Source organism: Schistocerca cancellata, chromosome 5 (assembly GCF_023864275.1).
Source record: "Schistocerca cancellata isolate TAMUIC-IGC-003103 chromosome 5, iqSchCanc2.1, whole genome shotgun sequence".
Lineage (NCBI taxonomy): Eukaryota > Metazoa > Arthropoda > Insecta > Orthoptera > Acrididae > Schistocerca > Schistocerca cancellata.
This window is the reverse complement of record NC_064630.1, coordinates 806,418,004-806,444,455: the sequence shown is the minus strand read 5'-3', so window position 1 is coordinate 806,444,455 and position 26,452 is coordinate 806,418,004. Positions and strand designations below refer to the sequence as shown.

Genomic DNA, 26,452 nt, shown 5'->3' with positions numbered 1-26,452 from the left:
GCGGGCCAGCCAGCCAGCCAGCCAGCCAGCCAGCCAGCCGAGCAGCAGCGGTCCAGCCGAGCAGCAGCAGCAGCAGCAGCAGCGGTCGCTGCGGTCCCGGCCAGCAGCAGCGGTCCCGGCCAGCAGCAGCGGGCCAGCCAGCCAGCCAGCCAGCCAGCCAGCCAGCCGAGCAGCAGCGGTCCAGCCGAGCAGCAGCAGCACCACCAGCTTGAGCGGCGGTCGCAGCGGTCCCGGCCAGCAAAAGCGGTCCCGGCCAGCAGCAGCGGGCCAGCCAGCCAGCCAGCCAGCCAGCCAGCCAGCCAGCCGAGCAGCAGCGGTCCAGCCGAGCAGCAGCAGCAGTAGCAGCAGCAGCAGCGGTCGCAGCGGTCCCAGCCAGCAGCAGTGGTCCCGCCCAGCAGCAGCGGGCCAGCCAGCCAGCCAGCCAGCCAGCCAGCCGAGCAGCAGCGGTCCAGCCAAGCAGCAGCAGCAGCAGCAGCAGCAGCGGCAGCGGTCGCAGCGGTCCCGGCCAGCAGCAGCAGTCCCGGCCAGCAGCAGCGGGCCAGCCAGCCAGCCAGACAGCCAGCCAGCCAGCCAGCTGAGCAGCAGCGGTCCAGCCGAGCAGCAGCAGCAGCAGCAGCAGCAGCGGTCGCAGTGGTCCCGGCCAGCAGCAGCGGGCCAGCCAGCCAGCCAGCCAGCCAGCCGAGCAGCAGCGGTCCAGCCGAGCAGCAGCAGCAGCAGCAGCAGCAGCAGCGGTCGCAGCGGTCCCGGCCAGCAGCTGCGGTCCCGGCCAGCAGAAGCGGGCCAGCCAGCCAGCCAGCCAGCCAGCCAGCTAGCCGAGCAGCAGCGGTCCAGTCGAGCAGCAGCAGCAGCAGCAGCAGCAGCGGTCGCAGCGGTCCCGACCAGGAGCAGCAGTCCCGGCCAGCAGCAGCGGGCCAGCCAGCCAGCCAGCCAGCCAGCCAGCCAGCCGAGCAGCAGCGGTCCAGCTGAGCAGCAGCAGCAGCAGCAGCGGTTGCAGCGGTCCCGGCCAGCAGCAGTGGTCCCGGCCAGCAGCAGCGGGCCATCCAGCAAGCCAGCCAGCCAGCCAGCCAGCCGAGCAGCAGTGGTCCAGCCGAGCAGCAGCAGCAGCAGCAGCAGCAGCAGCGGTCGCAGCGGTCCTGGCCAGCAGCAGCGGTCCCGGCCAGCAGCTGCGGGCCAGCCAGCCAGCCAGCCAGCCAGCTGAGCAGCAGCGGTCCAGCCGAGCAGCAGCAGCAGCAGCAGCAGCAGCAGCGGTCGCAGCGGTCCCGGCCAGCAGCAGCGGGCCAGCCAGCGAGCCAGCCAGCCAGCCAGCCAGCCGAGCAGCAGCGGTCCAGCCGAGCAGCAGCAGCAGCAGCAGCAGCAGCAGCGGTCGCAGCGGTCCCGGCCAGCAGCTGCGGTCCCGGCCAGCAGCAGCGGACCAGCCAGCCAGCCAGCCAGCCAGCCAGCCAGCCAGCCGAGCAGCAGCGGTCCAGCCGAGCAGCAGCAGCAGCAGCAGCAGCAGCAGCGGTCGCAGCGGTCCTGGCCAGCAGCAGCGGGCCAGCCAGCCAGCCAGCCAGCCAGCCGAGCAGCAGCGGTCCAGCCGAGCAGCAGCAGCAGCAGCAGCAGCAGCAGTAGCAGCGGTCGCGGCGGTCCCGGCCAGCAGCAGAGGTCCCGGCCAGCAGCAGCGGGCCAGCCAGCCAGCCAGCCAGGCAGCCAGCCAGCCGAGCAGCAGAAGTCCAGCCGAGCAGCAGCAGCAGCAGCAGCAGCAGCAGCGGTCGCAGCGGTCCCGGCCATCAGCAGCGGTCCCGGCCAGCAGCAGCGGTCCAGCCAGCCAGCCAGCCAGCCAGCCAGCCAGCCGAGCAGCAGCGGTCAAGCCGAGCAGCTGCAGCAGCAGCAGCAGCAGCAGCGGTTGCAGCGGTCCCGGCCAGCAGCAGCTATCCCGGCCAGCAGCAGCGGGCCAGCCAGCCAGCCAGCCAGCCAGCCAGCCAGCCGAGCAGCAGCGGTCCAGCCGAGCAGCAGCAGCAGCAGCAGCAGCAGCAGCGGTCGCAGTGGTCCCGGCCAGCAGCAGTGGTCCCGGCCAGCAGCAGCGGGCATGCCAGCCAGCCAGCCAGCCAGCCAGCCAGCCGAGCAGCAGCGGTCCAGCCGAGCAGCAGCAGCAGCAGCAGCAGCAGTCGCAGCGGTCCCGGCCAACAGCAGCGGTCCCGGCCAGCAGCAGCGGGCCAGCCAGCCAGCCAGCCAGCCAGCCAGCCAGCCAGCCGAGCAGCAGCGGTCCAGCCGAGCAGCAGCAGCAGCAGCAGGAGCAGCAGCGGTCGCAGCGGTCCCGGCCAGCAGCAGCGGTCCCGGCCAGCAGCAGCGGGCCAGCCAGCCAGCCAGCCAGCCAGCCAGCCAGCCGAGCAGCAGCGGTCCAGCCGAGCAGCAGCAGCAGCAGCAGCAGCAGAAGCGGTCGCAGCGGTCCCGGCCAGCAGCAGCGATCCCGGCCAGCAGCAGCGGGCCAGCCAGCCAGTCAGCCAGCCAGCCAGCCAGCCGAGCAGCAGCGGTCTAGCCGAGCAGCAGCAGCAGCAGCAGCACCAGCAGCGGTCGCAGCGGTCCCCGCCAGCAGCAGCGGGCCAGCCAGCCAGCCAGCCAGCCAGCCAGCCAGCCGAGCAGCAGCGGTCCAGCCGAGCAGCAGCAGCAGCGGCAGCAGCGGTCGCAGCGGTCCCGGCCAGCAGCAGCGGTCCCGGCCAGCAGCAGCGGGCCAGCCAGCCAGCCAGCCAGCCAGCCAGCCAGCCGAGCAGCAGCGGTCCAGCCGAGCAGCAACAGCAGCAGCAGCAGCAGCAGCGGTCGTAGCGGTCCTGGCCAGCAGCAGCGGTCCCGGCCAGCAGCAGCGGGCCAGCCAGCCAGCCAGCCAGCCAGCCAGCCAGCCGAGCAGCAGCGGTCCAGCCGAGCAGCAGCAGCAGCAGCAGCAGCAGCAGCAGCGGTCGCAGCGGTCCCGGCAAGCAGCAGCGGTCCCGGCCAGCAGCAGCGGGCCAGCCAGCCAGCCAGCCAGCCAGCCGAGCAGCAGCGGTCCAGCCGAGCAGCAGCAGCAGCAGCAGCAGCAGCAGCGGTCGCAGCGGTCCCGGCCAGCAGCAGCGGGCCAGCCAGCCAGCCAGCCAGCCAGCCGAGCAGCAGCGGTCCAGCCGAGCAGCAGCAGCAGCAGCAGCGGTCGCAGCGGTCCCGGCCAGCAGCAGCGGTCCCGGCCAGCAGCAGCGGGCCAGCCAGCCAGCCAGCCAGCCAGCCAGCCAGCCGAGCAGCAGCGGTCCAGCGGAGCAGCAGCAGCAGCAGCAGCAGCAGCAGCGGTCGCAGCGGTCCCGGCCAGCAGCAGCGGGCCAGCCAGCCAGCCAGCCAGCCAGCCAGCCGAGCAGCAGCGGTCCAGCCGAGCTGCAGCAGCAGCAGCAGCAGCAGCAGCGGTCGAAGCGGCCCCGGGCAGCAGCAGCGGTGCCGGCCAGCAGCAGTGGGCCAGCCAGCCAGCCAGTCAGCCAGCCAGCCAGCCGAGCAGCAGGGGTCCAGCTGAGCAGCAGCAGCAGCAGCAGCAGCAGCAGCAGCAGCAGCAGCAGCGGTCGCAGTGGTCCCGGCCAGCAGCAGCGGTCCCGGCCAGCAGCAGCGGGCCAGCCAGCCAGCCAGGCAGCCAGCCAGCCAGCCGAGCAGCAGCGGTCCAGCCGAGCAGCAACAGCAGCAGCAGCAGCAGCAGCGGTCGCAGCGGTCCCGGCCAGCAGCAGCAGGCAAGCCAGCCAGCCAGCCAGCCAGCCGAGCAGCAGCGGTCCAGCCGAGCAGCAGCAGCAGCAGCAGCAGCAGCAGCGGTTGCAGCGGTCCCGGCCAGCAGCAGCTATCCCGGACAGCAGCAGCGGGCCAGCCAGCCAGCCAGCCAGCCAGCCAGCCAGCCGGGCAGCAGCGGTCCAGCCGAGCAGCAGCAGCAGCAGCAGGAGCAGCAGCGGTCGCAGCGGTCCCGGCCAGCAGCAGTGGGCCCGGCCAGCAGCAGCGGGCCATCCAGCCAGCCAGCCAGCCAGCCAGCCAGCCGAGCAGCAGCGGTCCAGCCGAGCAGCAGCAGCAGCAGCAGCAGCAGCAGCGGTCGCAGCGGTCCCGGCCAGCAGCAGCGGTCCCGGCCAGCAGCAGCAGGCCAGCCAGCCAGCCAGCCAGCCAGCCAGCCAGCCGAGCAGCAGCGGTCCAGCCGAGCAGCAGCAGCACCAGCAGCAGCAGCAGCGGTCGCAGCGGTCCCGGCCAGCAGCAGCGGTCCCGGCCAGCAGCAGCGTGCCAGCCAGCCAGCCAGCCAGCCAGCCAGCCAGCCGAGCAGCAGCGGTCCAGCCGAGCAGCAGCAGAAGCAGCAGCAGCAGCAGTGGTCGCAGCGGTCCCGGCCAGCAGCAGCCGTCCTGGCCAGCAGCAGCAGGCCAGCCAGCCAGCCAGCCAGCCAGCCAGCCAGCCGAGCAGCATCGGTCCAGCCGAGCAGCAGCAGCAGCAGCAGCAGCAGCAGAAGCGGTCGCAGCGGTCCCGGCCAGCAGCAGCGGTCCCGGCCAGCAGCAGCGGGCCAGCCAGCCAGCCAGGCAGCCAGCCAGCCAGCCGAGCAGCAGCGGTCCAGCCGAGCAGCAGCAGGAGCAGCAGCAGCAGCAGTGGTCGCAGCGGACCCGGCCAGCAGCAGCGGTCCCGGCCAGCAGCAGCGGGCCAGCCAGCCAGCCAGCCAGCCAGCCAGCCAGCCGAGCAGCAGCGGTCCAGCCGAGCAGCAGCCGCAGCAGCAGCAGCAGCGGTCGCAGCGGTCCCGGCCAGCAGCAGCGGTCCCGGCCAGCAGCAGCGGGCCAGCCAGCCAGCCAGCCAGCCAGCCAACCAGCCAGCTGAGCAGCAGCGGTCCAGCCGAGCAGCAGCAGCAGCAGCAGAAGCAGCAGCGGTCGCAGCGGTCCCGGCCAGCAGCAGCGGGCCATCCAGCCAGCCAGCCAGCCAGACAGCCAGCCGAGCAGCAGCGGTCCAACCGAGCAGCAGCAGCAGCAGCAGCAGCAGCAGCAGCGGTCGCAGCGGTCCCGGCCAGCAGCAGCGGTCCCGGCCAGCAGCAGCGGGCCAGCAGCCAGACAGCCAGCCACCCAGCCAGCCGAGCAGCAGCGGTCCAGCCGAGCAGCAGCAGCAGCAGCAGCAGCAGCAGCAGCGGTCGCAGCGGTCCCGGCCAGCAGCAGCGGTCCCGGCCTGCAGCAACGGGCCAGCCAGCCAGCCAGCCAGCCAGCCAGCCAGCCAAGCAGCAGCGGTCCAGCTGAGCAGCAGCAGCAGCAGCAGCAGCAGCAGCGGTCGCAGCGGTCCCGGCCAGCAGCAGCGGGCCAGCCAGCCAGCCAGCCAGCCAGCCGAGCAGCAGCGGTCCAGCCGAGCAGCAGCAGCAGCAGCAGCAGCAGCAGCGGTCGCAGCGGTCCCGGCCAGCAGCAGCGGTCCCGGCCAGCAGGAGCGGGCCAGCCAGCCAGCCAGCCAGCCAGCCAGCCAGCCGAGCAGCAGCGGTCCAGCCGAGCAGCAGCAGCAGCAGCAGCAGCAGCGGCAGCAGTCGCAGCGGTCCCGGCCAGCAGCAGCGGTCCCGGCCAGGAGCAGCGGGCCAGCCAGCCAGCCAGCCAGCCAGCCAGCCAGCTGAGCAGCAGCGGTCCAGCCGAGCAGCAGCAGCAGCAGCAGCAGCAGCAGCGGTCGCAGCGGTCCCGGCCCGCAGCAGCGGGCCAGCCAGCCAGCCAGACAGCCAGCCAGCTGAGCAGCAGCGGTCCAGCCGAGCAGCAGCAGCAGCAGCAGAGGCAGCAGCGGTCGCAGCGGTCCCGGCCAGCAGCAGCGGTCCCGGCCAGCAGCAGCGGGCCAGCCAGCCAGCCAGCCAGCCAGCCAGCCAGCCGAGCAGCAGCGGTCCAGCCGAGCAGCAGCAGCGGCAGCAGCAGCGGTCGCAGCGGTCCCGGCCAGCAGCAGCGGTCCCGGCCAGCAGCAGCGGGCCAGCCAGCCAGCCAGCCAGCCAGCCAGCCAGCCGAGCAGCAGACGTCCAGCCGAGCAGCAGCAGCAGCACCAGCTGGAGCGGCGGCCGCAGCGGTCCCGGCCAGCAAAAGCGGTCCCGGCCAGCAGCAGCGGGCCAGCCAGCCAGCCAGCCAGCCAGCCAGCCAGCCGAGCAGCAGCGGTCCAGCCGAGCAGCAGCAGCAGCAGCAGCAGCAGCAGCAGCGGTCGCAGCGGTCCCGGCCAGCAGCAGCGGTCCCGGCCAGCAGCAGTGGGCCAGCCAGCCAGCCAGCCAGCCAGCCAGCCAGCCGAGCAGCAGCGGTCCAGCCGAGCAGCAGCAGCAGCAGCAGCAGCAGCAGCGGTCGCAGCGGTCCCGGCCAGCAGCAGCGGTCCCGGCCAGCAGCAGCGGGCCAGCCAGCCAGCCGGCCAGCCAGCCAGCCAGCCGAGCAGCAGCGGTCCAGCCGAGCAGCAGCAGCAGCAGCAGCAGCAGCAGGGGTCGTAGTGGTCCCGGCCAGCAGCAGCGGGCCAGCCAGCCAGCCAGTAAGCCAGCCAGCCAGCCGAGCAGCAGCGGTCCAGCCGAGCAGCAGCAGCAGCAGCAGCAGCAGCAGCGGTCGCAGCGGTCCCGGCCCGCAGCAGCGGGCCAGCCAGCCAGCCAGACAGCCAGCCAGCTGAGCAGCAGCGGTCCAGCCGAGCAGCAGCAGCAGCAGCAGAGGCAGCAGCGGTCGCAGCGGTCCCGGCCAGCAGCAGCGGTCCCGGCCAGCAGCAGCGGGCCAGCCAGCCAGCCAGCCAGCCAGCCAGCCAGCCGAGCAGCAGCGGTCCAGCCGAGCAGCAGCAGCGGCAGCAGCAGCGGTCGCAGCGGTCCCGGCCAGCAGCAGCGGTCCCGGCCAGCAGCAGCGGGCCAGCCAGCCAGCCAGCCAGCCAGCCAGCCAGCCGAGCAGCAGACGTCCAGCCGAGCAGCAGCAGCAGCACCAGCTGGAGCGGCGGCCGCAGCGGTCCCGGCCAGCAAAAGCGGTCCCGGCCAGCAGCAGCGGGCCAGCCAGCCAGCCAGCCAGCCAGCCAGCCAGCCGAGCAGCAGCGGTCCAGCCGAGCAGCAGCAGCAGCAGCAGCAGCAGCAGCAGCGGTCGCAGCGGTCCCGGCCAGCAGCAGCGGTCCCGGCCAGCAGCAGTGGGCCAGCCAGCCAGCCAGCCAGCCAGCCAGCCAGCCGAGCAGCAGCGGTCCAGCCGAGCAGCAGCAGCAGCAGCAGCAGCAGCAGCGGTCGCAGCGGTCCCGGCCAGCAGCAGCGGTCCCGGCCAGCAGCAGCGGGCCAGCCAGCCAGCCGGCCAGCCAGCCAGCCAGCCGAGCAGCAGCGGTCCAGCCGAGCAGCAGCAGCAGCAGCAGCAGCAGCAGGGGTCGTAGTGGTCCCGGCCAGCAGCAGCGGGCCAGCCAGCCAGCCAGTAAGCCAGCCAGCCAGCCGAGCAGCAGCGGTCCAGCCGAGCAGCAGCAGCAGCAGCAGCAGCAGCAGCGGTCGCAGCGGTCCCGGCCAGCAGCAGAGGTCCCGGCCAGCAGCAGCGGGCCAGCCAGCCAGCCAGCCAGCCAGCCAGCCAGCCAGCCAGCCGGCCAGCCAGCCAGCCGAGAAGCAGCGGTCCAGCCCAGCAGCAGCAGCAGCAGCAGCAGCAGCAGCGGTCGCAGCGGTCCCGGCCAGCAGCAGCAGTCCCGGCCAGCAGCAGCGGGCCAGCCAGCCAGCCAGCCAGCCAGCCAGCCAGCCGAGCAGCAGCGGTCCAGCCGAGCAGCAGCAGCAGCAGCAGCAGCGGTCGCAGCAGTCCCGGCCAGCAGCAGCGGGCCAGCCAGCCAGCCAGCCAGCCAGCCGAGCAGCAGCGGTCCAGCCGAGCAGCAGCAGCAGCAGCAGCAGCAGCAGCGGTCGCAGCGGTCCCGGCCAGCAGCAGCTGTCCCGGCCAGCAGCAGCGGGCCAGCCAGCCAGCCAGCCAGCCAGCCAGCCAGCCGAGCAGCAGCGGACCAGCCGAGCAGCAGCAGCAGCAGCAGCAGCAGCAGCGGTCGCAGCGGTCCCGGCCAGCAGCAGCGGTCCCGGCCAGCAGACGTGGGCCAACAGGCCAACCAGCCAGCCAGCCAGCCAGCCGAGCAGCAGCGGTCCAGCCGAGCAGCAGCAGCAGCAGCAGCAGCAGCAGTGGTTGCAACGGTCCCGGCCAGCAGCAGCTGTCCCGGCCAGCAGCAGCGGGCCAGCCAGCCAGCCAGCCAGCCAGCCAGCCAGCCGAGCAGCAGCGGTCCAGCCGAGTAGCAGCAGCAGCAGCAGCAGCAGCAGTGGTTGCAACGGTCCCGGCCAGCAGCAGATGTCCAGGCCAGCAGCAGCGGGCCAGCCAGCCAGCCAGCCAGCCAGCCAGCCAGCCGAGCAGCAGCGGTCCAGCCGAGCAGCAGCAGCAGCAGCAGCAGCAGCAGCAGCAGCAGCAGTCGCAGCGGTCCCGGGCAGCAGCAGCGGTCCCGGCCAGCAGCAGCGGGCCAGCCAGCCTGCCAGCCAGCCAGCCAGCCAGCCGAGCAGCAGCTGTCCAGCCGAGCAGCAGCAGCAGCAGGAGCAGCAGCAGTGGTTGCAGTGGTCCTGGCCAGCAGCAGCGGTCCCGGCCAGCAGCAGCGGGCCAGCCAGCCAGCCAGCCAGCCAGCCAGCCGAGCAGCAGCGGTCCAGCCGAGCAGCAGCAGCAGCAGCAGCAGCAGCAGCAGCGTTCGCAGCGGTCCCGGCCAGCAGCAGCGGTCCCGGGCAGCAGCAGCGGGCCAGCCAGCCAGCCAGCCAGCCAGCCGAGCAGCAGCGGTCCAGCCGAGCAGCAGCAGCAGCAGCAGCAGCGGTCGCAGCGGTCCCGGCCAGCAGCAGCGGTCCCGGCCAGCAGCAGCAGGCCAGCCAGCCAGCCAGCCAGCCAGCCAGCCAGCCGAGCAGCAGCGGTCCAGCCGAGCAGCAGCAGCAGCAGCAGCAGCAGCGGTCGCAGCGGTCCCGGCCAGCAGCAGCGGTCCCGGCCAGCAGCAGCGGGCCAGCCAGCCAGCCAGCCAGCCAGCCGAGCAGCAGCGGTCCAGCCGAGCAGCAGCAGCAGCAGCAGCAGCAGTCGCAGCGGTCCCGGGCAGCAGCAGCGGGCCAGCCAGCCAGCCAGCCAGCCAGCCGATCAGCAGCGGTCCAGCCGAGCAGCAGCAGCAGCAGCAGCAGCAGCAGCGGTCGCAGCGGTCCCGGCCAGCAGCAGCGGTCCCGGCCAGCAGCAGCGGGCCAGCCAGCCAGCCAGCCAGCCAGCCAGCCAGCCGAGCAGCAGCGGTCCGGCCGAGCAGCAGCAGCAGCAGCAGCAGCAGCAGCGGTCGCAGCGGTCCTTGCCAGCAGCAGCGGTCCCGGCCAGCAGCAGTGGGCCAGCAGGCCAGCCAGCCAGCCAGCCAGCCAGCCGAGCAGCAGCGGTCCAGCCGAGCAGCAGCAGCAGCAGCGGTCGCAGCGGTCCCGGCCAGCAGCAGCGGTCCCGGCCAGCAGCAGCGGGCCAGCCAGCCAGCCAGCCAGCCAGCCAGCCAGCCGAGCAGCAGCGGTCCAGCCGAGCAGCAGCAGCAGCAGCAGCAGCGGTCGCAGCGGTCCCAGCCTGCAGCAGCGGTCCCGGCCAGCAGCAGCGGTCCAGCCAGCTAGCCAGCCAGCCAGCCGAGCGGCAGCGGTCCAGCCGAGCAGCAGCAGCAGCAGCAGCAGCAGCAGCGGTCGCAGCGGTCCCGGCCAGCAGCAGCGGTCCCGGCCAGCAGCAGCGGGCCAGCCAGCCAGCCAGCCATACAGGCAGCCAGCCAGCCGAGCCGCAGCGGTCCAGCCGAGCAGCAGCAGCAGCAGCTGCAGCAGCAGCAGCGGTCGCAGCGGTCCTGGCCAGCAGCAGCGGTCCCGGCCCGGAGCAGCGGGCCAGCCAGCCAGCCAGCCAGCCAACCGAGCAGCAGCGGTCCAGCCGAGCAGCAGCAGCAGCAGCAGCAGCAGTAGCGGTCGCAGCGGTCCCGGCCAGCAGCAGCGGTCCCGGCCAGCAGCAGCGGGCCAGCCAGCCAGCCAGCCAGCCAGCCAGCCAGCCAGACAGCCAGCCAGCCGAGCAGCAGCGGTCCAGCCGAGCAGCAGCAGCAGCGGCAGCAGCAGCAGCGGTCGCAGCGGTCCCAGCCAGCAGCAGCGGTCCCGGCCAGCAGCAGCGGGCCAGCCAGCCAACCAGCCAGCCAGCCAGCCAGCCGAGCAGCAGCGGTCCAGCCGAGCAGCAGCAGCAGCAGCAGCAGCAGCAGCAGCGGTCGCAGCGGTCCCGGCAAGCAGCAGCGGTCCCGGCCAGCAGCAGCGGGCCAGCCAGCCAGCCAGCCAGCCAGCCGAGCAGCAGCGGTCCAGCCGAGCAGCAGCAGCAGCAGCAGCAGCAGCAGCGGTCGCAGCGGTCCCGGCCAGCAGCAGCGGTCCCGGCCAGCAGCAGCGGGCCAGCCAGCCAGCCAGCCAGCCAGCCAGCCAGCCAGCCAGCCGAGCAGCAGCGGTCCAGCCGAGCAGCAGCAGCAGCAGCAGCAGCGGTCGCAGCGGTCCCAGCCTGCAGCAGCGGTCCCGGCCAGCAGCAGCGGGCCAGCCAGCTAGCCAGCCAGCTAGCCGAGCAGCAGCGGTCCAGCCGAGCAGCAGCAGCAGCAGCAGCATCAGCAGCGGTCGCAGCGGTCCCGGCCAGCAGCAGCGGTCCCGGCCAGCAGCAGCGGGCCAGCCAGCCAGCCAGCCAGCCAGCCAGCCAGCCGAGCCGCAGCGGTCCAGCCGAGCAGCAGCAGCAGCAGCAGCAGCAGCAGCAGCGGTCGCAGCGGTCCTGGCCAGCAGCAGCGGTCCTGGCCCGCAGCAGCGGGCCAGCCAGCCAGCCAGCCAGCCAGCCAGCCAGCCGAGCAGCAGCGGTCCAGCCGAGCAGCAGCAGCAGCAGCAGCAGCGGTCGCAGCGGTCCCAGCCTGCAGCAGCGGTCCCGGCCAGCAGCAGCGGGCCAGCCAGCTAGCCAGCCAGCCAGCCGAGCAGCAGCGGTCCAGCCGAGCAGCAGCAGCAGCAGCAGCGGTCGCAGCGGTCCCGGCCAGCAGCAGCGGTCCCGGCCAGCAGCAGCGGGCCAGCCAGCCAGCCAGCCAGCCAGCCAGCCAGCCGAGCCGCAGCGGTCCAGCCGAGCAGCAGCAGCAGCAGCAGCAGCAGCAGCAGCGGTCGCAGCGGTCCTGGCCAGCAGCAGCGGTCCCGGCCCGCAGCAGCGGGCCAGCCAGCCAGCCAGCCAGCCAGCCGAGCAGCAGCGGTCCAGCCGAGCAGCAGCTGCAGCAGCAGCAGCAGCAGCGGTCGCAGCGGTCCCGCCCAGCAGCAGCGGTCCCGGCCAGCAGCAGCGGGGCAGCCAGCCAGCCAGCCAGCCAGCCAGCCAGCCAGCCAGCCAGCCAGCCGAGCAGCAGCGGTCCAGCCGAGCAGCAGCAGCAGCAGCGGCAGCAGCAGCAGCGTTCGCAGCGGTCCCGGCCAACAGCAGCGGTCCCGGCCAGCAGCAGCGGGCCAGCCAGTTAGCCAGCCAGCCAGCCAGCCAGCCGAGCAGCAGCGGTCCAGCCAAGCAGCAGCGGTCCAGCCGAGCAGCTGCAGCAGCAGCAGCAGCAGCAGCGGTCGCAGCGGTCCCGGCCAGCAGCAGCGGTCCCGGCCAGCAGCAGCGGGCCAGCCAGCCAGCCAGCCACCCAGCCAGCCAGTCAGCCAGCCCTCCAGCAGCAGCAGCAGCGCCGTCCGCGGTAGCAGCAGCTGCGGCGTTCCTGCCAGCCGTCGCCAGCGCCAGCAGCGTTGGACTCTGGTCCTCATCTTCGTCCGTCTTCGTCCGTCCCCGGTCTTTTCCTCTCCTTTTCATCCTGTGCTGTTTTAGTTCATCCTTGTCGTCATGTCAGCCCCCACCACCACTGCCATTACTACCACCACTGCCATAGTGTATACTTCGCCCTCCAACGCCACCACCACCATTACATGGTGTGCCCAGTCACCCCCCCCTCTTTCCATCACTCCTCCTCTAACTCTCCCTCCGCCCTCGCTCTTTGTCTCCGCCTCCCCAGCTTCTTCCTCCCGCTCCTCTCCCTCTGAATCTTTCCCCCCACTCCCCCAGCCTGCCACTGCAGCTCCAGCTAGGGTGGTGGCCTGTCAGGCCACTGCCCATGCCCAGCTCTCCACATCGCCTTCACCATCATCGCCACCACCATCGCCGTCTCTGTCGCCGTCGCCTTCACCATCACCGGCGCCAACCACTGTGTCCACACCGGAACCTGCCACTTTCCGCCACATCCCTATCGCTCCCATCCCTCATGTCACCACCCACCCTTCTGCGCCCTAGTGGCACCACCACCTCCTCTGCTCCCAAAAAGGCCCCGCCACGTTCTCCTTCCCCCCCAGGATGCCAAGGATGTCTCCCCACCTGGCCCTGCTCCCTCCGCCTCCTCCTCCTCCTCCCCCCCTCTTTATACAAATAACCCCTCTCCCACCTTTATCCTTCCCTTATTGAGGCCCGGAACCTCTCCCTCCTCCTCCGCCAACACTTCCCTGGTGCCCCCATCTCACTCCTTACTCCCAGATGGGATTCCGTTCTCATCTCCCCCCACAGCTCCACCCTCCATACTGCATCCTCTCCCACCTCCCCATCACCCGGTTTGGCCCCAATGCCTCCCTCACCCCTGCTCCTTCTCCATCTCCTACCCACCAACCCCAACCCCCGCATCGCCCGCCGACCCTCACCGCCATGATCACTCGGCTCAGTCTGACAATCACAGAGGAGGAGATGTTGGCGGAGCTCAAGAGGCATCCCTCACAGGAGGTGCAGGCGGTCCGTCACATTTTTAACTCGGCTGGCCCCACCTGCCTTATGCGGGTTTTCTCCGAGGATGCACACTCCATTGACCATCTCCTGAAGAAGGGTGCTCTCCTCTTCAACCAGCGATATAAGGTCGACCCCTCCCGTTCCCCTCCTCAATCCCTTCGCTGCCAGAGGTGTCTGCACTATAACGCGCACCCAACAGCTGAGTGCCGCGAGGCCCCCACCTGCCCGCATTGTAGGCATGCGCACTTCCTCCGGCAGTGCCCTAACCTTCAATCCCCTCCCTTCTGTAATACCTGCAATCTTCCCCATCCCACCTACTCCCAAAAGTGTAAAGCCTGACCCCCTCCGACCACTCCTGAACTCACCATCCCTGTCCGTTCCCTGGATGCCCCCACCCCTCCTGGCAATTCCCTTCATCCCCCCCCCCACCGCTGAGGACATCATCAGGTTCTTCACCATTGTCCTGCAAAACGACCACCATTCCCAGCGCCCTCACACCCCCCAACAGGTATCCCTCACTGCCCGTTCCACCTACAAATGTATGCCACCTGTTCCCACAACCAGGCCCATTTCACCTTCTCCTGTGTCGACACCCTCGTCTAAATCTCTGTCATGGTGGGACAGCACCATATCCTGTCCACCATATCCATTCCCTTCCAAGAACCTCTTCATGCACACCCTTGCCACCCACCATGTGGATGGCTTCCTCCTCAATGAAACCTTCCTTCAACCCCACCACACCATCCACACTTCGCGCTACCTTCTCTACCACTCCAATATTCCCCTCCCGATTGCGCGTGGCGGAGTTGCCATTGGTCACCACCGCCAGATCCCAGTTCAGCTCCAACCTCTCCTTCCCGACCCCACATGTGATCCTTAGTCTCTTCTTCCCTGGCCTTATCGTCACCTGCGCCACCATCCTGACGATGTTACTCATACCGCCTCCTTTCTCCAGCAGACCTTGTCTGAGGACGTGGAGGCCCATATCCCTACTGTCGCCATCCACCCCCACTGTCCTACCTTACCCCCACAGGCCATCCTCCTCCTCCGTGAATCCCGCTGTCTCGACCGTGCCTTCCTCCACACGCATGACCCGGACACACTATGACAGCACCGGCATCTCCAGCAACACATCCGAAACTTGCTCGCGGCTAAGAAACGTCAGGACTGGCGACAGACATGCACCCATTTAAATGCTACCCTACCTATTAACTCGTCCAAGTTCTGGTCAGCCTTCCGTCGCCTTACCGCAACTAAACCCTCCCCCTACTATCCTCTTCTCCATGATGATCACCGCTTCCCTCACACCCTTTGTAAGGCCAATCACTTTGCCTCCTACCTTTCCAATGTCTTTTCCATCCCCGACGATCCCCAGTTCGATTACTCCCTCTTCCCGGATGTCCGCGATCGAACTGACACCTCTGTCTCTCCCCTCGCACCTGGTTTCCAGTACTTGGACAACATTGCACACACGGAACTCAATGCCCCTATCACTACACAGGATCTCATTGCTACACTCTGCACAGAATGCAACACCGCTCCTGGTCACGATCGTGTCACCTACCGCCACCTCTGTGAAGCTCCTGTCCAGGCTCTACAATGTAGTCCTGTCCACTGGCTACTACCCCGACCTGTGAAAAACCTCCCATATCCTGATGTTCCTTAAACCCGGTAAACCGCCGTCCGCCGTCTCCTTCTACCATCCCATCAGGCTTACCTCAGTCTTCAACAAGGTCCTGGAAACCATCCTCACCCGACGCATCCACCAGCATCTCCACCTGCACTGCCTCCTTCCCGTTACCCAGTGTGGCTTTTGGCCGTCCTGCTCTTCTGATGATCTTCTCCACCTCACTCATCTCCTTTCTGAACAGCTTAATTCCCGTTGCTCCGCAATCTTCATCTCCCTGGACCTCGAATTTGCCTATGACCGCATATGGCATTCGGGTCTCCTCTTCAAGCTCCAAACCTTCGCCCTTCCCATTAACTATGTCCGTCTGATCGGCTCCCTTCTCTCCCACTGTCCTTCCTATGTCACCATCCATAACACGTATTCCTACACCTTTTTTCCCTCCGCCAGTGTGCCCCAAGGCTCCGTCCTCTCCCCCTTCTGTACCTTTTGTATGCGGCGGATATGCCGCCGCCGTCAACCCCCGTCCACCTTCTCCAGTTTGCCGATGACACCGTCTTCCTTGCCTTCGCCCCCACCCTGCAGCGTTCCCAACACCTTCTCCAATCCCATCTTGACCGGTTCACTGCTTGGTGCAACGAGTGGTTGCTCAATGTCAATCCCTCCAAAACCCAGGCGATCATTGTAGGCAAAACCACCCATTCCTTCCGCCTCCTTGATTTCTATCTCACCATCTATGGCCGTCCTATCGCCCTTACCCCCACCCTTAAGTACCTTGGCGTCACCCTCGACTGTCGCCTCTCCTGTACCCCCCATCTCCGGACAATCCAAGCCAAGGCACGCTCCCGACTCAGTCTCCTCAAGCTCCTTTCAGGCCGTACGTGGGGTCTGGACCCCTCCACCATCCTCCACACCTATAAATCCCTCATCCGCCCTATCCTCTGTCACGCCCATCCTACGTGGATCTCCGCCACCCTGCATTTTACAAGTCCCTTCAGATCCTTGAACGCCATGCTGTCCGCCTCACCTATTGCATCCGTCTCCCCTCCCCCACGCCGATCCTGTACGACCTCATTCTGTTCCCTCCTTCATCCTTTTCTTTGAAAGGATATGGATCCTCTACACCTCCCGTAAACTCGATCCTCCTCACCCACTTCTCTACCCCATCCTCTACCACCCCCGCCCGCTGCCGCACCTGTATTCCCATGTCCCACCTGCTCTCCATCTCTCCACCCTCCTTACCCTCTTCCAAGGTGGCTTCCACCAGCTCCCCCTCCCTGATGATGTCCTCCTCCCCTCCATTTACCCCTCCTATTGACTTTGATCCTCCCTCCCTCTTCCTGTGTTTGCTCCTTTGGGCACCCTCCCTCCCATCTTTCCCCCTTCCCTCCCTCCTCCATTTCTCCCCACTCCTCCCCCAGGCTTCCCCTCCCCTGTCCCTCTACTCCTCCTCCCATCTCCTCAGCCATTGGCATCTTTGTTCTCCCCACTCCCCCTCCTCACCCTTCTTCCCCCCTTGGCAGGTCCCCGGACTTGCACATGCTACGTGGACATTCGCGCGCCGGAGATCATCGCCATCAGTGTCTCGTGTGTGCCGTCGTATTTAGTGTTCAGTGTTCACCGTCTCACTCCATCGTTCACCTGTGCCATCGACATCTTCAGTGTTTGTGCGTCGTGTCAATAGTTTGTAGTGTGGATTATCGTCGAGTGTGAACGGCTCCGTGTTTGTCTTTATGTGTCTACTGTTTTATTACCCACCGTTATGTAACTTATGTGTATTCTTTCTGTTGTTTCTTTCTCTATTCTATGGCTGAAGAGCAGCGTAACATGCTGCTGACAGCCTGCCTGTTGTACAGGTTTAAAAATGACAATAAAGAAGAAAAAAAACCACTGCTGACATACGAGGGTTGGAACCCCTCCTCCCCTCGGGTATAATAACTAACTTGGCTGCTCTCATGGTTGAAATTCCTCAGGGAACTGTTTCCAGCTGACGCCATCCACGTCTTTACCATTTCTGACGGGCCTTACTATGCATTATCGTCATTGCCTCCACTCTCAGATGTCGCCATTACGGCCAGTTCTCGCTGCTCATCATGGTCATCGCCCCCACAGCCATTGCTATTACTTCTAGTCCTTGCTGCCCGTCATCGCTATTGCTGCCAGTCCTCAGTGCCAGACATCACATTCCCCACCAGCCCTCGCTCTTGCCACGGGGTATCGACAATGACCAACAACCCATGTCTTTGCTGCCAATCTTCACCTTCACCTGCACTCCGCTCCCACTTTCACTTACTCCTTTACCCCCAACTGGCTGTCCCTTCCTGATCTACCCTCCCCTCCCCATCCTCCACTACTCAGAGACACTCTCCACTCTCATATACTGTATACCCAAACTGAATTTCCTCCTCATTTGCTGATGTCAGCACCCCACCATATTCTTCAGCTCCATTACACATGCCGCTGCCATAACCACTGTCACCCCAGTCACCACTTTCAGAACTGCACCATCAGTCTTTGCCACCTGCCTTTACTCCATTGCCGCCATTTTCATCATTACATTTGGATTGAGAAGCAGAAGGGCAGGCCACACCTGCTCCAACAACAACTAGACCAGCGCCAATAACATAGCTGTGGTTGCATCAGCAACATCTGTATCAGCTTCAACCCCACCACCTCATGTAAGAAAACTAATTAAATGTACCAGTGTCAACAACATATGCTGCAGCTTGGCCACATCAGCAACATCTGCATCAGCTTCAATCCCACCAGCTCCAGGTAAGAAAACTAGTAACAAGGGTGCAAAATCCCATCCCACACCACAGTCAGTATCCTCCAAAACCCCATCCTCAGATGATCTCTCTGGCACTCATCTGCTGCCCCACCAGCCCCACATACCTGAAACTATGGAGCTTGTTTCCATCTCACCCCACACCTCTCTTCCAACACATTCTTATATTCTATCACATCCCAAAGTCAGATTCCGCAATTCTAAAATGCTTTCCCTCAAAATGAAAAAGTAACTTCCACACTCAAACATATCACAACTCATAACTTGCGAAGACTCTGTAATCATCAAATCGTCTCTTCCTGATTTCCAAACTCAGCTACTCAAATGAGTAACTACCAACACCTATGATCCACATACCTCCCTGCTCCCACTCAGACCACCATGAAACAGACAACCCAAACACCCCTCCCCCCCCCCATTCCCCCGCTGCCTGCTGGCTCCTACTGCTGTGACCAAGGTGGTAGAGCCTGATATCATAGTCCCAAATCCGAAAAGACTTTCGACTCATATTACATTCCCCATTCACATCTTTTTTAGAGACCCCTCAACCATAGATCACCTCCTTCAGAATGGAGACTACGTTTATCACTCCAAACACGAAGCTGAGCCATCCAGATCCCAAGCCCTGGCCTATTACAAATGCCTCATCTATGATGATCATTTAACTTATGACTGCCGAAATCGTCCTTCCTGCCGCAACTGCAAAGCCAACCACCTGTACCAACACTCATCCAATCTCCACTCCCCACACACCTGCAACACTTGTAACCAGTCCCATTTCACTTATTCCTCCCATCAACTGTGCATCCACCGTATAGACACACCACTCCACCCACACAACTCTATGCATCCTACTTCTACTGTTGAAGAGATTGTCTGCCTCATCTCCACTGTCATTCAAAACATCCACCTATTCGAGTGTTCATATATCCTCTATCAGGTCACCCTGGCAGCCCATTCTGTACGATATGTTAATGTCACTACCACATATTCCCAAAACCAGTCCCTCTCTCTCTTTTCCTGTGTGGACATCCTCATTTAAGGCATTCCATCCCATCCTTGACGATCCCTTTCAACTCCTCAGCAGCCCAGATACCTTCTACCACCACCATTTATCCATCCATACCGACAACATGTCTCCATCTCCACAACTTCAATGCCACCACTCTATCATCATCTTTTTGTTTCACTCTCCATCGTGCTATCACAGTCTCTTCAATTTATCCCTTACTGGAGCTGTTCATCAAGCAGGCATCACATCAGCATCATCTCTTGCAAGTCGTCGCTTCCGAGTAAGTCGCCACGAAACGCTAACTCCACTACATCAGCGATATCCACAAATTTTCAATACTCATTTTGTTCATCTTCCTATGTTTTAGAACATTAAATTAATATGTTGAGATCTGTAGACTGAAGAGCGGCTATATCGCTGCTGCCAACCGACCATGGAGGAATGAAATGGCAGTAAAAAAAAGCCACCACTGATTTTACGTTACAATTTACGATCGTCATATTTGATGAAATATACACTAAATTAGCTGGGGCCTAACACTTTGAAACGTCCCCTTAGAAAAATCAGTGAATTACTGTGCTGATAAACCTCTTACATTATTTGATCTTCAAACAGCTTAGCAGAACTGAACGTACTCAGACATTTCTCTCCTTACCTATTCTGATCAACATTAAACTGACACACAATATTTTTAGCGCAACGTAATCTGACTTTCAATAATCTCTACAAAAGAATGGCCCTGACTAACAATAACCTATACCTTTCATGAATCACTTACCTCACAAAAATCTTCGTTACTCGAACTACTGCAATACAGCGAGCGCCAATACTGCCAGCTAAATAAAAGATTCTAACTACTGAAGGCACTAACTACTGATAGGCGTAGTCAGCAAATGAAAGATTTCGATAGAAACAAACAATGTATTTACCTTAATAGTGTTCAAAAGTCATAATATATATATATCAGTTCATGACATCCAGTGTTACAAATTTACTGTCTCTGATGGACACACGTGCAGATCATCCGCTCTCAAAACTCCGCCATCTCTCTCCCCACATCCACCACTGCTGGCAGCTCACCTCCAACTGCGCAACGCTATGCGCTTTTAACAGCCAACCGCCCGACACTACAATAGCAAATTCCAACAATGCAAACCAGCCACAGACTTCACACAGCACAGCCAGTGATTTTCATACAGAGCGCTATGTGGCGTTACCAATATAAAAACCTAAACAGCCTACTTACAACTTGATCGCCGACTAACATAGAAGTAACATCCATTAACCAGTGAACACAAAGCTCAGAAAAGATTAACATTACAAAACTGTTAGCTGGCCAGATATTAGGATTACACACTTCCATGACACTCCTCACCTATAAGTCCTTGATCCAACCCATCTTCTGCTATGCAGATGTGGCATGGACTTCTTCTGCTCCTCCCTCCATTTATCACGCCCAAAAGAGCCTCAAACGCCATGCACTCCACTTACTCTTTCAGATCTGCTCATCCTCCCTACTCACATACTGTACCAACTTACAAGATTCCCCACCTAACTGTTACATCTTGAACACCTCTGAGTGTCCTACGTTACCCATAAACTCAGCTCTATCCAACCCATAGTTTCCTCACTACTCACCGATCCTGTTACTCTGCTGCCCCTCTTTTACCACATTTGCCCAACACTATACCTCAACGTTCTCCACGTCCTCTCCCAACTAAACTTTAATCGCCTTCACTTACCTGACCATGAAATCTGGCCTGATATATATCCCTCCCGCCAGATGAAGGTCATTGCTCTTTTCCCCTGCACTTCTTTCCTCTGCATCCACTACGTATGTCTTGCTTCGGAACTGTACCCCTCTTTAACGTTCCCAAATCCCTATTCCGAAGATCCTACACACCACCCTTGCAAGTTACGTTATTAAGATACCATTATACCTGGCAGTCTACATCCACTCATCCCTTCACTGAACTATGTTTCCATCTTAATCGGTTAACACATTGGCCTTTTACCTTTAAGCCTGCAGCTATCCATTTTAATATGTATTCGTGTGCAACACTCGTACACCATTCATCTGTGTCTGTATTTTAATTAATCAGCAAATCAGCCATTTATATTTTAACTTATGAGACTGACAGTCTGTCTTGTCATTGCGCAAAACATTCATTTTTGTCAATCGCTAAGTCCAGTTTTTATAGTATGTTTTAAAATTTTGATCGTTATGTGACTGTAGAGCGGCGAATTGTATCCGCCGGTATGGGGCGAGAGTGATAAAATAACAATAAAAAAGCCACCAACGGTTGTTCTAAATTCTTGTATTTATGCTGATGCCGATGTTCAGTGCAGAGACTGGCAACGTGTTGTACAAACTGGTCCAGATAACTTTTAGATACACTCGGAAGGAATATTACACTGAACGAAAAAAGAATGGCGTCACCAAGGGGTTGTGTGACATGAACTAAAGTTGGTAGGCGTGTTACTAATTTGAAAGATGATGTCTATTCAAATTTCGCTCCTGTCGCAAAAGAGTGGCGCTAGTAGCACCCCCTGGAGGATGCAAATCAGGTTTACTGTAAGTACACGCTGTAACGACCGTGAGCGTCGTTTACCTTCAGGTTTGGACATGCTGAACTGATGTTAGTCAAGAATGCCTTTAAAGCTACGAAGACGCCATTATCAACATGTTACTGAACTTGAACGGAGTCATGTAATAGGGCTATTAAGAGCTGGACGTTCCTTCTGGGATATTGCAGAGGGACTTGGAAGGAATGTAACCATTGCACGTGACTGGTGGCAGTGGTGGTAACGACAATGTACGGTCGCAAGAAGAACAGCTTCAGGCGGTCACGTGGTACTACGGAGAGGGAAGACGATCATGTTTGGCTATGGCTCTGGCGCATCGTATTGCACCTGCAGCAGGAATTTGAGCAGCAGTTGGCACCACAATGACACAACGAACTGTTACAAATCGGTTACTTTAAGCACAGCTCCGAGCCAGGAGCCCTGTTGTGTGCATTCCACTGAGCCCGAACAGTCGCCCTTTACGACTCCAGTGGTGTCAAGCGAGAGCTCATTGGAGGGCAGCGTGGAGGTATTTTGTGTAATCAAATGGAATGGAAGCTAGTTCTGCCTCGCTGCCAGTGATGGCCGTGATTTGGTTAGGAAGAGGCCAGCTGAGGGCTCAAATGGCTCTGAGCACTATGGGACTTAACATCTGTGGTCATCAGACCCCTAGAACTTAGAACTACTTAAACCTAACTAACCTAAGGACATCCATGCCCGAGGCAGGATTCGAACCTGCGACCGTAGCAGTCGCGCGGTTCCGGACTGAGCGCCTAGAACCGCTAGACCACCGCGGCCGGCCCAACTGAGGGCAAGCAACCAATCTGTCTGTGTGCTAAACACTGTGGACCTAACCTCTGGTTATTGGCTGGAGCTTGCGCGTCGACTACGTGGGTGCGCTGGGGCTCGAGCCGCACCCACAGAATCTTTAGTTCGATAAAAACAAAATAAAATAAATATCTCTCACTTGCCTTTATCAAAAGGTAAAAAATGGTTCAAATGGCTCTGAGCACTATGGGACTTAACATCTATGGTCATCAGTCCCCTAGAACTTAGAACTACTTAAACCTAACTAACCTAAGGCCATCACACAACACCCAGTCATCACGAGGCAGAGAAAATCCCTGACCCCGCCGGGAATCGAACCCGGGACACCGGGCGTGGGAAGCGAGAACGCTACCGCACGGCCACCAGCTGCGGACTATCAAAAGGTAATGAACTATTAAAACACTGAGATGGAATTTAAAATTTCTGACCTCTAAAAGATATCTATTTGTATCAGATGATTTCGTGCAAAGGCAACCAAACAACAAACTCCCCCGTTCCTTGCCTTCGCCTGGCCATGTCAGAGGCACTCCCCAGAATAACAGTCGTACTATACTGTGAATGGAACCCCGTCTTTCGGGATTGCTTTCATGTTTCTTTACAAATGTCATGCTACAATACTCCCACTCTATTCGTCAACAATTGTTTTAAAATATTTGCTTGGCAGTACTGAGAAATAATAAAGAAAATTCCGAGACGCAATGAAGCCGGTTGTTATAGAGTACAACAGTTCTTTTTTTCATCATAACAGCGGTGTAGTTTAAGGTTTTGGTGAAACTATTTTCACGTAATCTGGATTGTTATCGTTTTGCTTGTTGACACAATGGCTGTGAAGGATGCAGAGCCTGCGTCATTGATATGCACCCACAGAAAGTTTGGAAAGTCGGCGCCCTCGGTCTGGCGAGCGATTTCGTCCGACAGCAGGAGCACTCTCGTGGTTATCTCACGCACTCGAAGTGCAAATATGTGCGTCAGTCTGGTGACTCTGCACTATCGTTGCCACAGATACTACTACAACGCCGCGCCAACACTCTAGCGGGCTGTGCAGCTCGACGGAACTGGAGTGCGCCTCGTTCACTTCTTAGCTACATTTCAACCTAGCCAGACGCACTTTCATAATCGGCCCTCAGCCAGATCCGTTTGCACTGATTCTCTGAGGAGGGCCCATGAGGCTTACTTAGTCCCTGATAATATATTGTATTAGCTCATAGCCGGGGCTGCAGTCCTACAAACTACTGAAGTAATTTTCATTGTACTATCTGTTTCTTGAATAATAATCCTTCTCTTTAACAGTGTGCCGTACCGCATATTATTGCAACCTGGACTCCTTCAGCTCCTATCAACTCGGCCTCTGCTGGCAGGAGTGGCGGAGCGGTTCTAGGCTCTTCAGTCAGGAACCGCGCGACCGCTACGGTCGCAGGTTCGAATCCGGCCTCGGGCATGGATGTGTGTGATGTCCTTAGGTTAGTTAGGTTTAAGTAGTTCTAAGTTCTAGGCGACTGATGACCTCAGAAGTTAAGTCCCATAGTCCTCAGAGCCATTTGAACGATTTGAACTTGGCATCCTACTTATTTGCGTTTAGTAACGAGCTGAAAACATCCACGCTTTTTGTGCCTCTAAACAGTGAGAGACTATAGACACGAGCTGTTGCGCTGCCATTCATGAAATTGCACTACATGGAGAGTTTTCCAACAGGATAACCATCGCTCCCTAACGGCTCTTGTGTCCCGATATCTTCTACAGAATGTCGACATGTTGCCTTGGACTGCTTGACGACGAGATCTATGTCCAGACAAGTACATATGGGACATCATTGGACAACTGCAGTGTAATAGACAGCGTTATCTGGCCCTGTATTGGAGGACCAAGTGCAAGAAGCATGGAACTCCGCCCCACAAACTGAAAACTGGCACCTGCAAAACTGAATCAGGTTCCTTTTCGATGCATGCATTCAAAACTCTGGTGGTTACACCCGTTAAGCTGGTGAGCAAGATGTATGAGACAGGCGAAATACCCTCAGACTTCAAGAAGAATATAATAATTACAATCCCAAAGAAAGCAGGTGTTGACAGATGTGAAAATTACCGAACAATCAGGTCAATAAGTCACAGCTGCAAAATACTAACGCGAATTCTTTATAGACGAATGGAAAAACTGGTAGAAGCCGACCTCGGGGAAGATCAGTTTGGATTCCGCAGAAATGTTGGAACACGTAAGGCAATACTGACCTTACGTCTTATCTTAGAAAATAGATTAAGGAAAGTCAAACCTACATTTCTAGCATCTGTAGACTTAGAGAAAGCTTTTGACAATGTTGACTCGAATACTCTCTTTAAAATTCTAAAGTTGGCAGGGGTAAAATACAGTGAGCGAAAGGCTATTTACAATTTGTACAGAAACCAGATGGCAGTTATAAGAGTCGAGGGTTATGAAAGGGAAGCAGTGGTTGGGAAGGGAGTGAGACAGGGTTGTAGCATCTCCCCGATGCTATTCAATCTGTATATGGAGCAAGCAGTGTAGGAAACAAAAGAAAATTTCGGAGTAGGTATTAAAATCCATGGAGAAGAAATAAAAACTTTGAGGTTCGCCGATGACATTGTAATTCTGTCAGAGAGAGCAAAGGACTTGGAAGAGCAGTTGAACGGAATGGACAGTGTATTGAAAGGAGGATATAAGATGAAGATCAACAAAAGCAAAACGAGGATCATGGAATGTACTCGAATTAAGTCGGGTGATGCTGAGGGAAGTTAGATTAGGAAATGAGACGCGTAATGTAGTAAATGAGTTTTGCTATTTGGGGAGCAAAATAACTGATGATGGTCGAAGTAGAGAGGATATAAAATGTAGACTGGCAATGGCAAGGAAAGCGTTTCTGAAGAAGAGAAATTTGTTAACATCGAGTATAGATTTAAGTGTCAGGAAGTCGTTTCTGAAAGTATTTCTATGGATTGTAGCCATATATGGAAGTGAAACATGGACGATAAATAGTTTGGACAGGAAGAGAATAGAAGCTTTCGAAATGTGGTGCTAGAGAAGAATGCTGAAGATTAGATGTGTAGATCACATAACTAATGAGGATATATTGAATAGAATTGGGGAGAAGAGGAGTTTGTGGCACAAGTTGACTAGAAGAAGGAACCGGTTGGTAGGACATGTTCTGAGGCATCAAGGGATCACAAATTTAGCATTGGAGGGCAGCATGGAGGGTAAAAATCGTACAGTGAGACCAAGAGATAAGTGCATTAAGCAGATTCAGAAGGATGTAGGCTGCAGTAGGTACTGGGAGATGAAGAAGCTTGCACAGGATAAAGTAGCTTGGAGAGCTGCATCAAACCAGTCTCAGGACTGAAGACCACAACAACAACAACAACAACAACACCTGTTAATGTACAATTGTTGCACATCTGCAACGGCTTATCTTCTGATTTCATTATCCTGCGTTCTTGTAATGTTAGTCACTTAAGTATGTCACCTAGACAAACGTACTCCCGAAATTTCGTTACTGTACACTGATTATTTTCTGATGATGCTATATTTTTTCCGTCAGTGTTTTTTCGAAGAGCCGCGGCCAGGGATTCGCCCTCGATGTTGCAACGCAGCAGTTGTGTTGGAGGAACGAAAACACAACTACAATGAGGGAAAGAATGTAAGAGGGAAGCGAGGAGCGGCCCTTCTGGGAGAGAGGAGGGCTCGTTACGGCGGCGGCGGTGCGGCCCTCTCGAGCGGGCAGAGCGGTACAAATTGCGCGGGCCGCAGCTGCCGCGGACGGCCGGAGAGCGGAGCGGTGCGGGGCGATACATCCGGCGAGTGGCCGGCGCTGATTGCACCCGGCTGTGAGGAAGCGGGCCATTGCGTCCCCGGGGCGCGCCGCGCCTGAAAGCGGAATCGTGTCGCGTCCGCGCGGCCGACGGCGGCGGCAGCGGCGGCAGCGGCAGCAGGCGGGGCCGGCCGACTAGCGCCGGCGCGGCGGCGTGCGGCGGTAAGCACGGCTGGCTGGCTGGCTCCGACAGCAGGTGCCACTCGTCTCACACACTACTGTCCATTATAATTCCTACACAAGGAAGAAATACAGATGATAAACGGGTATTAATTGGACAAATACAGGGTGTTTAAAAAATGACCGGTATATTTGAAACGGCAATAAAAACTAAACGAGCAGCGATAGAAATACACCGTTGGGACAACAGTACATTTTCAGGCAGACAAACTTTCGAAATTACAGTAGTTACAATTTTCAACAACAGATGGCGCTGCGGTCTGGGAAACTCTATAGTACGATATTTTCCACGTATCCACCATGCGTAGCAATAATATGGGGTACTCTCTGAATGAAATTACCCGAAACCTTTGACAACGTGTCTGGCGGAATGGCTTCACATGCAGATGAGATGTACTGCTTCACCTGTTCAATTCTTTCTGGATTCAGGCGGTACACCTGGTCTTTCAAGTGTCCCCACAGAAAGAAGTCACAGGGGTTCATGTCTGGCGAATAGGGAGGCCAATCCACGCCGCCTCCTGTATGTTTCGGATAGCCCAAAGCAATCACACGATCATCGAAATATTCATTCAGGAAATTAAAGACGTCGGCCGTGCGATGTGGCCGGGCACCATCTTGCATAAACCACGAGGTGTTCGCAGTGTCGTCTAAGGCAGTTTGTACCGCCACAAATTCACGAAGAATGTCCAGATAGCGTGATGCAGTAATCGTTTCGGATCTGAAAAATGGGCCAATGATTCCTTTGGAAGAAATGGCGGCCCAGACCAGTACTTTTTGAGGATGCAGGGACGATGGGACTGCAACATGGGGCTTTTCGGTTCCCCATATGCGCCAGTTCTGTTTATTGACGAAGCCGTCCAGGTAAAAATAAGCTTCGTCAGTAAACCAAATGCTGCCCACATGCATATCGCCGTCATCAATCCTGTGCACTATATCGTTAGCGAATGTC

General features: G+C 60.2%; 1 protein-coding gene across 1 annotated transcript in view; it reads left to right on the top strand.

The window, feature by feature from the left end:
* The window catches only part of LOC126188810 (mucin-19-like), an 87,717-nt gene extending 62,334 nt beyond the window's left edge, over nucleotides 1-25,383 (top strand). Inside the window, exons 18-33 of the mRNA XM_049930423.1 lie at nucleotides 239-691; nucleotides 1,706-2,475; nucleotides 2,816-3,556; nucleotides 3,812-3,947; nucleotides 4,037-4,075; nucleotides 4,168-4,179; nucleotides 4,888-5,010; nucleotides 5,383-5,750; nucleotides 6,011-6,643; nucleotides 6,917-7,346; nucleotides 7,880-7,936; nucleotides 8,052-8,497; nucleotides 8,765-9,233; nucleotides 9,985-10,317; nucleotides 15,134-15,190; nucleotides 25,054-25,383. Coding sequence (XP_049786380.1) covers nucleotides 239-691; nucleotides 1,706-2,475; nucleotides 2,816-3,556; nucleotides 3,812-3,947; nucleotides 4,037-4,075; nucleotides 4,168-4,179; nucleotides 4,888-5,010; nucleotides 5,383-5,750; nucleotides 6,011-6,643; nucleotides 6,917-7,346; nucleotides 7,880-7,936; nucleotides 8,052-8,497; nucleotides 8,765-9,233; nucleotides 9,985-10,317; nucleotides 15,134-15,190; nucleotides 25,054-25,383 — 5,397 coding nt within the window. The remainder of the gene's footprint in view (nucleotides 1-238; nucleotides 692-1,705; nucleotides 2,476-2,815; nucleotides 3,557-3,811; nucleotides 3,948-4,036; nucleotides 4,076-4,167; nucleotides 4,180-4,887; nucleotides 5,011-5,382; nucleotides 5,751-6,010; nucleotides 6,644-6,916; nucleotides 7,347-7,879; nucleotides 7,937-8,051; nucleotides 8,498-8,764; nucleotides 9,234-9,984; nucleotides 10,318-15,133; nucleotides 15,191-25,053) is intronic.
* The last annotated feature ends 1,069 nt before the right edge of the window (nucleotides 25,384-26,452 follow it).